Here is a 13,897-nt window from a genome sequence, read left to right as displayed (position 1 = left end):
ATTTTAATTTATTAAATGCATCTATTAAATGCGTTAAAATATAAATTTTATTAAGAAGATAATGTATCAACTCTTTACATTTGAAAGTAATGATAAAATTTAAGAGGTAAGTATAAAATAAATTTTATATATGTTTTTCATTTTTATTGTTAACAAGAACATCGATTTAGTTTTATTCTATACGATAACCATATAATAATATGCTTTATCAGATATCACAGTTATTAATAATATCACATGCAATCTACATGTAAGAAAGTATATGTAAATGTTTACACGCTCATGATCAATAATTACGACATTAAAATAATCAAAATTTCTTAAAAATAAGAAAAGATAGCACGTCACTATTGAAAATATTTTAACAAATATCCAGAGTTAGTTTGCAATGTCGCAAAGTTATTACTACATATAGAACAAATTACTGATATAACTGCTATTAATAATTACATGAAACCTTACACGTAAAAAGAAACTAAAAAGTAAGTACTCGCACTATACAGAATCATGTTAACGCATTAATAATTCGTTATTCTAGAATATTATCATTATTCTCTATTTGTAAATGTTTTCAAAATTTTATAAATTTAAAGAAAAACGTTTTACATTTGGAAGTCAAGCACGATGATTATACGCTTTATTTATGTTGCACATGTATAACGTTACATTTATTATACTTTATTGAAAATATTATTAATGTCAAGATGTCTATCTTATTATTGTTGAAGAATATCTGTTAATATCAAGACCTTTTGTTTATTTATCTAAAATACATTTTTCTTGAGCTTTACGTCTGGTAATACTTTAGTGAAGGAAGTTTGACTACTTTGTTATCCTTTTACAGCTCGATTATGTCGTGTGGTAGTTAACCAGTTACATAATCGTACAATTCTAATAAGCTGTCTGTCATACGGGCACGATATTTCGGTGCTTCCTTGAATTGCTCGCAAATGAGTGGCGTTCTGTCAACGTACAGAACACTCTCAAGTAGCTCCGGTTTCTCGGCAAAGTATTTACTGGCCGTGCTAGGTTCCAGCAGCATGATCGGTGTATTTAGTATACCGTGAATTAGGCACATTATACGTAAATCTCGAATGGATTCAGCAAATTCGTCCCAAGAGAAAATCTCTGATATATTGAGACCAGCTTCTTTCATGACTGTCGCCATAGAATCGTGGTAGAGTCTAAAAAGCGTCTCGCTATGTTCCTCTCGTAGCTTCCGCGTAGTTGTGAATTGGAGGAAACACAATATGTCGTGCGCTGGTGGATTGTACCTTGCATCGATATAAGAAATTAATAAGAATTATAATCGTCTTTGCTTTACTCTTATATATTCTTATGATTACCAAAATGATAATTCACAAAATTATGGCTAATCGAAAAATTAGATTTATATCTAAAACTTTTTACGCAAGTACAAAACTTATTTCTTTTTTTTTATATATTTTAAGAAGTACATATAGTTACCTTGCCAGTTGGAAATCAATGAGGCAGCATTCAACAGGTCTCTTATCGGTATCGTACTTAAACAATATATTGTTTGCCCATAAATCACCGTGGCATAGCACGTTCTTGTGTTTCACCGATGGTGATAGTCTGTCCGTGTGATCTGCACATAATTTCACGATTTTCTCTTTAAAATCACTGCGCCGATCGTCATTTAATTCAGGTAGTAAGTCAATCATCGAGACGATGCCTTTTACGGCGGCGTCGACCATCGCCTTAGCTTTGTCGTCCGCGCGCGGCCAGAGAGTCTCGTGCATGCAATGAGAAAATTCGTCGTGCAAAGTTTTCTTATACTGCTGCTCAAAGATGAAGGATTTCGCGTGAAACTTGGCGAGCATCTTTATCAGAATCTCGCAATGCTCAAAGTCGAAAGGCGTGGTCTTGTCGGCCATCGTATAGCCGCTATGAGCCATATCCTCGAGGACGATCACGTCGTTCTCGATCCCGAGGAAACATTCCGGGATGCATCCCTTGTCAAGACCGCCCAGCATTTCCGGGAATACCGTGGTGTAGAGAGCCACTTCCTTCTTAAACGTACCGTACGCCTGAGTTAAATCGTAAAGCGGGCTGCTGATCGGCGGCGGCACCTTGGTGAAAAAGTTGATGTTCCTCGTCTCCAGCGGTGATTTCGGACAGGCCACGGTGGCTCTTAGAGTAAAGTATTGGCCTAAGAAACCGTTCACTTCGTCTATCGGCACGATCTCGAAGTTGACCAGCGAGAAGCTATCCATCGCGTCCTGTCGCAGCTTCTTGCGAATTATTTCGAAGCACTGCTCGTCCTGGAGAACCTTCTGAGTCTCGATCTCGCGCATTGTCGGCACACGAGCGGATATTTGGAGAACAGAAATAATTTCGCCTTTTTCGAAATATCGATTTATTCTGCCTTCAAATACGTGGTTCGCACTCCGAGCGTTGCCTCATTCCGATCGCAAAACCGATTGGTATTGCGATGCTATTTATCGCGAAAGAATGTGCGCTTCTAACCAGAAATGCATAATAGTGTCGTCGTAAAAAATGTTAAAGCGAATTAATGTCTTACTGCGTGTATTGGACAAGTCATGCGTTACAGTTTTACGATACTCTCGGCGAACTGCAACAGATCTCGTGAGCTGACGACGACGTTCGCGCGAGTAGACGAGTCCCATCATTTGGGATTAAGGTACCTTTATATATTCGCGAAGAGAATCGTCACATGTGCAAGATAAAGTGTCGCACGTGTATTCGTGACGTTATTTTCTTCTTTATTGCCGCTGATTGAAGCTAATATTAGATACGTTGCACGTGACACGTTCTGCATATAACGGTGCAAATGGAACGAATGACTTCTTATTGACATTCTTAGTGTGGATCGATAATCACCATGTGTGTATACACATGGTGAAGTGTCATTGGTGCACAAGGGCGCCTGTACTGCCCAAGGAAGAAGAGAAAGAGCTTGTTCCTCCTTATCCATTTTTTACTGTTAAACTCACGTACATATTTGTATATAAATATTACATTTTTTAATTATTATTAATAATAAAATGTTTAACATTTGGAATAAAAAGTATTATATTGCATAAGAATAAGAATAATTAAATGTTGAAATAACAAAAACATTGAAGGATTTGATATTTATTTATTTTCTATTTCCAGATTAATTAGAATAAAAATCAAGCATCATGTTAAAGACAACATAAATAATCAAAACAAATGTTAAAAAATTGTAATAAAACGTGTGATTTATATGAACATTTTTCAAATAACAATTTTGTGGAATTTATGTTGCGGTTTTGGCGTAAAAAAAATTATGTAAGAGAGATACTCTTGCGTACGCCCATGGGTGAAGAGGTGTTGGATGCTGTGTGTTTTCAGTCCATTAAAATAGATACGTTCACCACCCTCTCATACTTGCGCACACATCGAGCAAGAAAAGACTCACGTGTTACACGTGTTAAACCAACCTCTCTTACATACTTCAGCAATCTTTTGTATATCATATTGTATATCATATTGAAATTAAGTACTGCGATATTAATTGTGATAAGTTCTCAATCAAATAGGGCAGATTGCTATTTTTAGCAACTCAAATGTTACATGATATTATCTTTTTGTATGTTATATATCCTACTGTATTTTTCTTTGATAGTCTACTCAAAAGTTATTAACGTACGCTAAATAATTGTCTAGTAGAATTCTGTTATTCTCTCTCTCTCAAGAGATTGCAAAAATACGCACAATTTCATAAATGTGATGTAGATAAATATATATATAAATATATGTAGGTATATATTTAAAACAAATTAATTATTAAAGCTCAATCATTTTTATTCATACAGTTACTAATTCACTATAAAAATTATGTGCAATTTTCACTCATTGAAAAGCCATCTTTTCTGACGATGAATATCGACAATTTTCTGATTGAACTAGTGTTAGTTGAATTTAGCGACACTTTAGTCTCAACAAGCAATGAAATAGTTGATCTATCAATTTGACCTTTTAAATTCTTACAATTGCATAATATTTCTAACTATTCAGTATCTTGCTTGTTCTATGTCTATATAATTACAATAATACTATACATATATACAGGGTGAGGCAATAACTATTACCACCTTAAATATATTCGAATCTATAAGGCCCAGAGAAAAATTAGTATAACCAAAATTGTACGGTACGAAGGGGGCTATCATATAGCGATAATAATTTTTGTCCAGGTGGAGGCGCTTCGGAGATACCAAAGTCATCTTCATTTTTTTAAATTGATTCGGTACATTTTTTTCTATAATATGATAGAGGAGCTGAAAACAAGTTCAGAACTCATGACACAAGATCATTGAACAAGATTTAAAGTGAAGAAAAAACGATTAAAAAACACATTTTTGTATTGAATGAAATTTACGTTTAAAGAAGATGTTCGAAGTGCATGATGGCCATCATTATCGATGCAACACTGGATTCTTTCGATCACTGATTGGCTTGCTCTTTTAATAACGTCGGGAGTTATTGATGCACAGGCTGTAATAATCCGTTGTTGCATGTTTTGAGGTGTAGTTGGTTCTTCTTTGTAGATCATGTCCTGTAGGGTTCCCCATAAAAAGAAATCCAGTAGTGTCAAGTCTGGCGAACGAGCTGGCTACACTATACGACTCCCACGTCCAATCCAGCGATTGGTAAATTAATGAGCTTTAAACGTAAATTTCATTCAATACAAAAATGTATTTTTTAATCGTTTTTTCTTCACTTTAAATCTTGTTCAATGATCTTGTGTCATGAGTTCTGAACTTGTTTTCAGCTCCTCTATCATATTATGGAAAAAAATGTACCGAATCAATTGAAAAAAATGAAGACCTTGATATATCCGAAGCGCATCCACCTGGACAAAAATTATTATCGCTATATGATAGCCCCCTTCGTACCGTACAATTTTGGTTACACTAATTTTTCTCTGGGCCTTATAGATTCGAATATATTTAAGGTGGTAATAGTTATTGCCTCACTCTGTATAATACTCATTTATTACAATGTGGAATAAATTGTTATTGATGTTACAAGAAAATTTATAAATTTTATCATTGTTATTTGAGAAAATACAGACAAATATTTAGTAACAGATTAATTATTTAAACAACAAATTAATTATTTAATTAAAATGGACACAAATATTTTATATTTACAATTGATTAGATATATATAATCATAACTTTGCAAAAAATTGATCAATTGCTTGATTAATTAAGATCTATACATAATACAATTAATTGTACTTTTTAGAAATATTTAAAAATTATATTTATTATATTTTCTACGCATTATATTTTGTTAACTAACAAATACTGTATTTAATATCATCTTGACTGCGTTATATCTAACGTTATATGGCGCCATCATGAATAAGAAGAGCTTCAGCCCTTTCATATTTTTACGACGCGTACGTTGACAGCTTTTCATTGAAAAGATGATGGGTAAAAGTATCGGAAAAGATATCCGTGCATAGTATATTATCAACGTACCTACGTAAATTAAACTTATAGCGATATACACGATATTTACTTATTTTGCGAGATTTTAACTTGGATTTTAAATTTTCAAAAAATGTAATGTGTTAAAAGTAAAATTTTAATTTGTATAAATTTTCGAATTTTTGTTAACTCAGCTTTTACGGTGTCTTGATTATTTAAAATATCTAGGTCTATGAAAATTCTAGTCTCTTTAAAAGAACATTTTAAAAGATTATTACAAGAAAACTCGCGCTTCATATTTATAAACAAATAAATGCAGACAAGGAAAGTGTATCGATTTATTATTTTCTCTTTCGGGGAATATTCCATTTAATCATATATTACACTTAAACGAATAATTTATTTAAGGATAAGTAGAATTAGATTAGACAAGAACAAATTCTTCTAACAAGAAGATAAGTAAAATCAGGGCCAGTAGACAGGGCAAGATAAGTACAAATTGGCGAAAAATAAGTCTACATTAAAACACTACCATGGGATATTCATCTTTGTAGAGATAGAATTGCGAAGTGGACTTTGCATGGTAATTAAGAGCGTCTGCCAGAGATAATTTCGAGTTTTTCATATAGTTTCTTTTTGCTCCTTTACCTTTTCACGAGATGTCTAGCGTCTCGGAGTAATAATCTGCAATTATGTTCATCCGACTCATAAAGCTTGACGTGATAATCCTGTAGAACGAGACAAACGCGATTATTTATTAAACTGCACTTATATATTTACAAATATATTTTCTAAATTTGTTTTCTAAATGATAAAAAATTGAAAAATCGTTTAAAAATTGGATTAAAGGTAGGTATTGTTAATTGATATCTTAAATATCGTTGTCATGTAATGTATGCCGCAACGTTTGATTGATAAGGTGGATACAATAATAATTTAAATATAGCTCGGAAGAACTTGGAGGACCAATAAAAATGTCACAACTGATAAAAATGAAATAAATGTTTTCGTAGTTTTGTAATTATTACACTTATAATTTTCAATGAAGGACTTTTGAAGAAAAGAGAGATGTTCGAAGCATGAATTCCTAGCAGTTAAGAACAACATCTTCTTTCAAAGAATTTTAACACATAGAATCGAAACTTCGACAATTGCCTGCCTTATCATGTGAAAGCGACCCATTGTCGTACGCAAAGTTGGCTCAGCGGGTGCATTCCGTTTTACGCATGATGCGCATAATGCATCATTTATCTTTGTTGTCACCGAATGTTAAGCAACAAGAAATGTGTAAAACGGAACGCACTCAATATCTACGTTTCTTTCCGATTCCTATGCACGGAGAGATGGCAGAGAAGTTAGGAAAAGATTTTTATTCGCGCGTCATTACGTCCGCCGCGTCCGTATATAATCGATGTGTCATAGGTCAAACCGATGAGATACCCACTTGCAGTCTCCATCGTGCAGTCAACGGCGCGGTTCTTCGGTCGAAACGCCGAGTTTTCTGTCGTCTCATCCGGCCGCCGGATTCGAACGCGATTGGCCCGGTTACACGGTATCCCACAGAGAACCCGCAGGCAGCTCGCCTTTGCTCTCAGGTAAGAGTCCCCGACGTAACTATGATACTAATCTACGGTCTCCACAGATTTGGAGCTATTCTGATTCGTGACTCGTATATACGTGTGTATTTATGTGCACGCATGCATATTTATATTTGCACGGGCATGTGTATTTGCGCGTATGCATCTGAATATGATTGTATAGCTGATTGTACAGTCGAACCGAGAGCAAAGTAAAAAGAAGGAAGGAGTAACGCGATCCGTGTGCAAAATCAGCAGAAATTTTTCGCGTTGAGTTTGCCTAAACATCACTTTAATGCACAGCATATATAATCGGTAATTTGGTAATTACGCGACAGATCAGATTATAGAATTTAATCAAAGACGCAATAGCGGCATAAAGTATCTCAAGAAATAAGATAAGCGAAGAGAACACCGAATCATTAAATAGGCGAGAAATATCTGCAGGTGTAATTTTGAGTAAAACGTAATAAATACATCGATACAAGAGCAAGAATTTGCGGATAGAATCTCGCGGACGACGGTACAGACGCGATGCATGTGTTGTGCACATAAAGAAAGTTTGACCTCTACGAGAAAGTAGCCGTCCATCAGCGTAATCGCTCACAGAGAGATTTCACCGGAGGGAGCTTCCACCTCAGCCCGATTGTCATTCTCATGCATCGTAGTGAACTCCTTCAGGTGAAAGTCTCACCGATAGTTTCGACTGAAGCGTCGATGAGTTTAATGAATGTCCTGTCTCGTCCTTATCGCCATCGGCGAATTTAATCGATCGCGTCAATCTAGCATATCATCCGGTTGAGAGAAGATTACTTGATGTTCGCAAAGGAGAGCATGTATATAGCCTCGACATTAACCACGAAGCAAAATCTTTACCGTCCCCTCCCGATATGACCTCCCTTATCGGTTCATCGAGCGGATGCTGAGCGAGTCGTTCCTTTTGAGTGACATATGGCGCCGTTTACATTTAGCAAAGATAACACGTGTTTTTTTTTTTCTACGAACTGGTGTATTAGCGATAATCTATAATATTCTTTATTGGCCGCAATTGGAGAGAGGGGCACTTGTCCGTAGATAAGATTTTACTTTTTTGAATTGAAAGGGAGAAAGAGGGAGAGAAATTATTTCACCGAATCGAAACGAACCCGGGGATTATTTCGAACCGAACATATGATACATAGAGAGCAATATATTAAATATATTAACCGGTTATATGATGCAATTGCTTGCATTCTAGTATCAAGTCATATAGCATGATATATAAAACACATTGCATAAAATGGGAATATACTTTTCTATAAGAAAAAGCTGAATATGTATGTTGATTTAACGTTAATTGTAAGCGATGTTTTTTAGCTATTTTTTTCCAGTATATACAATTGATAAATATTAATTGAAGCATTTTTCTTTCGAGAATATAGACGCATAATCCGAAGATAGGCAAAATGAGAAAAATTTAGTTTTTGTAGAAAAACATTTTTATGAATATTTAGCAGTCGTAAAAATGTGGAAATTGTTTACAATATTAAAATACACATACAGCTTAAATTGTAGATTGTTGTTGCATTGCTAATTTTTTTGCCCAATTTATAGCATTAATGATAACTGTCAATTGCAGCGACTATTCCCCATATGGCGCGAGCAAATGTGAGGAGGCGGCACTCGGATTTGCCGCATTTTGAATCTGTGGCTAGGATTTCGAGTCTTCCCATCGTGGAAAGCGGTATACACATCGCTGGTAATGTGTATAGAAAAATTAAGGTATTGTTACAAACAATGTTATACATGATGATATAAAATGTCATCATATTGGAAAACTAGTAAATTTTGCTTTCAAAGATTCAAATGAGATACAACGAAAAGATATAAGGTCAAACTTTTCAATAAACCGTTTCTTTCTTTAGCGTTCGAATTCTTTAATGAACTGGAGTTTGGATACGGCAGAGCAGTCATTGGCAATCGCAACGGCGACGGCAAGACCAGCAATTTTTGCATTCAATGGACCAATTACGACAATCGATCAGCTGCTGTGCAAAGGTATCGACATTGTTGAGCAGAGAGTGCCAGCAGTGCATCTTCCCCCTCATCTTGTAAGTTTACTAATATTTTCTGCAGGACAATGCGAAATTTATGTGAAGATATACTTATCCTCACAGATGTATTCGTAAGGAAGAGGATTGTTACATCAACATTACATATGTATCGTTACATATATATGCTTGTAGCAACATTTATTTATTATTATTACCATAAATAAAACTTGGACGGAAAAATGGATCTCGCGAAAATCAATTGAAACAATTAGCTGTCTCGCGTAAAACAGATTAATCTTGATTAAATCATCATATGCAAATTAATACTTATTTCCTGTTTCACGCTCTAGATATATTTGAACACGCGAGACTATGTAAATAAGAAGATCGTGAAGCCGGTTTTAATGCGTGCCGGAAGTGTCACGCAAATCGGTAGTCAAGCTGCCGACGTCGCCGCTGATAGACTGGATGGTGCATTAACGATTGCAGACAAGTATGTGGATCGTTACTTGCCAGCAGATCCAGCCGACAAAGATAAATGCGGTAATATATCAAATTTTCAAAATTCTATAAAATTCCACGTATAATACGTAATAATACGTAGATTACGTTATTTTATGTTTTTTAATCTCGTTGCATAGAATTGAACAATGCCCAACGATAGTAGCGTATTAATACATATATGCAAATATATATAATACGTTTTATATATATATATACAACGTTGCGTGTGACATTAACAACATTAATAAATATCAAATGTTTGGCAATCTGTGATTTAGAAGCCAACCCTACTGAAAAAATGAGCAAAACGTCACGAACGATTAAACATGGTGCAAGGTTCTCGCGGAAACTACAAAAAAGATTGACGCGACGCACTTTGGTCGAGGCGCGCGCACTCAAAGAACAAGGAACGGAGTGCATTCACGTTCTTCTATATGTCGTGGAATTGGTAAGGTTCGATATTTCTTCGATTTATCATTTATCAGTTGTCAACATGCTCATGCACGGTTAAATTATGTCAAAAATTTGTATATTGCGGCACACAAAATGTACATTGCGCAAAATTATTCAGCTTTTCATGCATTATATTGTACACACGCATATCATGTAGATACATTTTCATTTTTTAACAGTTATTTTAAGGGTTTACATATCTTCTACAACTGATTAGAAAGATGTTTGTGCGAAATAGTCGCTGACAAAGGAATATTACCATCGTAGCCATGAAACGCTGAATAAGTTATCTTTCACATACTCTATCCCTGGAAAAATAATAATTATAAATATTTATGTCAGATATTCTTCCTAGAAAGCAACGCTTGCACATATCGTGTAGACATATCTTTCTATGACCTTTCTATGAAATCTTTTTAGAATTCTAAAAAACTTATTTCAACATAAACCACGATTATACCATGGAATATAAACATTTATGCTTTAACAAAGTGAGAACAGCCAGGATATTCTAACTGTATCATTTATATTTTCCCGTATCTTAAAATTCAGAATTTTGTTCTTAAATCCGCGGATTCGACAAGAAAGCTTCAATAAGTTCGCAGATAGATGCGTGATCGAGATCACGAGGACGTTCAGTGATCGAGATCACGAGGACGTTCAGTGATCTTAGCATGATAAATATTTACAAATACAGGTGAAGAGAAACTCGAGTTAAATCCCGATACAAATATTTACTACGCGATGATCACTGAATCTTATCGTGATCTCGGTATGATCACGTAGTGTCTATGTAATCTCGCTTCGCGTATATCTACTTGGCGCGAGACACTACCGTGTTCTCTTAATTGATTGAGATACATATGAAATATGTATATTAAAGAACATATATGTAAGTATCGATTTGTAATGTATGCGCAGATAGTCACGGACCCAAAATTGGCGATGGAAAAGACAAAGGAGCTGTGGGCGACGTTGAGTCTGCCTGAACCCGAAAATCAGGCGCGTCCAGATACACTCGAACAGCTTCTCGTGCTTTTGACGCGCGAATCTGCACGGCGTGTAGTGCACCTGGTGAACGGCGCCGCGGCATTGGCGGCTAAAACTCCGCGGCGTTTAGGTCATCTACTTGTCAGGCTTTCTCATCAATTACTTGCCATCGCGGACGCCTCATTGCAGGTTACATCAATTTCACTGATCCGGCTTGAATTGACGTATTTATATAATTCAATCAATATTAAGAGAGCGACATTTTCGATGCACACAGTATAAGAAATCATAGAGAAGGACTTTCTCCTCATCCGCATAGGTTGATGAAAACTTAAGAAGAGTGATGTTTACTCATCTTAAAGTTTTCGCCTTGTGTAATTAAGGAACGAGATTAGGAATAATAAAATATTATTTTTATATTACTTCAATTAATATTTATTTTTAAAAAATAAGCATTAATTGAAGTAGACAGTTTAACGTGTCTAATTGTAAGTAAAAGTTTTTACATTGCATTTATTTTAATAATAGTTTTATACCGTTTTATATCATTTTGCAGATGACGCCATTTATAGGTAAGAGCAGTGCGGCAAAAGAACAAGTGTCTGTCATACGCTCTGGTATTGAAAGGTTGAGTTCGACTATGAATCTACTATTGGTAAGCACGCTCTTATAGTATAATTATTTGAAATTATCAATATATTATTTGCAGAGAAATAAAACAGGCTTATGAAAATACTACCTTCTATTGTTATATATCCAAGTTATATTTACCATCTTACATTAATGAATCAGTTAGCGCAAAATATTTGTAAATTAAACAGATATCTGTTCACGACAAATATATACAATAATAAAAATTGCAGGAAAAATTCGCTACATTCTTGGCTGGTCGTCCCAGCTCTCAAAAGGCACCACGCATGCGAAACCACGAGCAGAACCACAACAACCACATGTCGGCGAGCTCTAATCCTCCAATAAATGGTATCGAGTAACGAGCGAGTTACTCGCTTGAAAACTGCTACGTGCGGGTTTCTTTCCCCTTCTGGTATGGTTTTCAATTACAAGGTCAAAGACACGAGGATAGAAATCACGCCGAGTCGCCGCTCATTGATTAGCATAACATTTCATCGACCGCGACTACATCATTATTTTTTATGAATTTTTATTCGTGATACGTAATACAACAATACGATAATGTAACAATCGAATATATTTTATCAGTGGCACAGTGTACCCGTGCCATACTCATTTTGTGCTTCTCAAGTTAGTCATTAGTCTATTATATAGTCTATTATAGTCTATTATATAGTCAAAACTATTGTTCCTACGATAATTAAATGTAAGTGAAAAAATAAAGGGCCGTCTTAATTGTGACATCATGCAAATTTAGAGTTTATTTCTATCCCTTACGTTATCCTTTTAAAGAAATATTTAAAGCAACGACGATAGTACATGTATTTAATAGATAAAAACTTAATTAAATGTCCTAGTTTTTAGATTTTTATAATAATAATATTTTTTAAAATTTAATATATATATTTTTGCATTTTTATTTATCGTTGTAAATATTCTTTATTTCTCAATTTAGTGCAATCACACTCGGAGAAAGTATATCGCAAATATATATTAAAAAGAGTATATATTATATATTATTGAATGTGCATATTATAAGTCAGATAAGTCGAATACTTATTGCGCAGCGTTTAAAATATTGAATCCTGGACTTTGACACCCAGATGAAAAGATCGTGAGACGTCACACACTAACATACCGTTAACGCGACGTTCTCTTTAGATTTCTTTCCACAGTGAAAGTGGAGAAATTCTTAGTTACTTCCAAGATTAATCTATCTTCCTGTGTTCCTCAAGCAAATCACAATGCACATTTTCAACGTATAATAACGGCAGATAAAATGGTGATTGTTTTTCAATTAAATACTGACATTAAAAATAATATATGTACATTATGTTTAAAAAGTAATATTTCTTATTATTAAATATATATTTGTTGTTATTAAATATTATCGATAATTCCAAATTAATAATTTTATACTAATATTAATAAAATGCTAATGCAGAATTATATGCAATATTATAATAATCTCTTTTATTATAATATATATCAAAGATCTTTATACAGATTTTTATATAAACACATCTAACTATAATGTGTTTTAAGATTTTTTTAGTATAAAGTATATTAGATCTTAAAAAGTGCCTCGTAATTGCTAATAATATATTTCTTAATCATTTTTAAATAATTTAACACACATTTACGTATTAATTTGTTGAACTATGATCACAACTCAGAAATTACGAAATTCTCGAAAGAATTACTCAAACGATTGAGGTCAGATGACGTATCACATTTATTTGAAGTTCACGCAGTACTTCATGCGCCGCGTGATAAAAGTTTATCTATAAATCGCACCGTCTAGCTGAAATAGTATTTGTATGTGTATGTATATGTCTGTGGACTTTGGAATTTAATCAAGTAGATATAGGAACAATTTCAAATTGCTTCTTATTATGAAATTCCTATGATAATTATATAGTTTAATCTTAAACTGGCCATCAGATAAATTTTGTTCATGGTTTATAATATCAAAGTTTATAATTTTTAATTGTCTGATTATTTTCCTATAAAATAAATTGTAATAATTTAAGAAAATCAAAGCATATTAACAAATTGTTATCAATTATCTGTGCAAATCGTAAAACTTGTATTAAAATAATCATGTATTATTATTACAAAACTGAGGACAAAAAATGATAATTTAAAAATAATATAAATTCTCGTTTCATTAATTTTTAAATTTTCAGTTTCTATAGTTATTTGTGATTATAAACTGTCATGAATAGGTCAATTAGTGATGCTAATCAAATAATTA

At 33.8% G+C, this 13,897-nt stretch overlaps 2 protein-coding genes across 2 annotated transcripts; one reads left to right on the top strand and one right to left on the bottom strand.

Moving 5' to 3' along the window:
- Positions 1-122: 122 nt before the first annotated feature.
- On the bottom strand, positions 123-2,662 carry LOC139771667 (uncharacterized). The gene is made up of 2 exons (XM_071704606.1): positions 1,468-2,662; positions 123-1,274 (listed from the first exon to the last, which is right to left on the bottom strand). Exons 1-2 carry the CDS (start codon positions 2,316-2,318, stop codon positions 866-868), a joined length of 1,260 nt encoding a protein of 419 aa, XP_071560707.1. The 5' UTR covers positions 2,319-2,662; the 3' UTR covers positions 123-865.
- Positions 2,663-6,866: 4,204 nt separating this feature from the next.
- Positions 6,867-12,386, top strand: Lsd-1 (lipid storage droplet-1). The gene is given in 9 exon segments (XM_071704605.1): positions 6,867-6,926; positions 6,928-7,045; positions 8,646-8,788; positions 8,932-9,117; positions 9,411-9,603; positions 9,843-10,012; positions 10,939-11,196; positions 11,564-11,662; positions 11,871-12,386. Coding segments are annotated over 9 exon segments (1,341 nt in total). The 5' UTR covers positions 6,867-6,881; the 3' UTR covers positions 12,000-12,386.
- Positions 12,387-13,897: the final 1,511 nt, after the last annotated feature.

Source organism: Temnothorax nylanderi, unplaced genomic scaffold (genome assembly GCF_030848795.1).
Source record: "Temnothorax nylanderi isolate EJ_2023f unplaced genomic scaffold, tnyl_v1.0 TNYL_tig0042_pilon, whole genome shotgun sequence".
Lineage (NCBI taxonomy): Eukaryota > Metazoa > Arthropoda > Insecta > Hymenoptera > Formicidae > Temnothorax > Temnothorax nylanderi.
The sequence above is the reverse complement of the archived record's forward strand: the minus strand, read 5'-3'. Positions and strand labels throughout refer to the sequence as shown.

Bases quoted from the DNA above. Each gene is read 5' to 3' on its own strand.
- LOC139771667 (XM_071704606.1), bottom strand. From the start codon at position 2,318: ATGCGCGAGATCGAGACTCAGAAGGTTCTCCAGGACGAGCAGTGCTTC. The intron at 1,275-1,467 runs GTAACTATATGT...TATCGATGCAAG, and splicing joins ATTGATTTCCAACTGGCAAG to GTACAATCCACCAGCGCACG.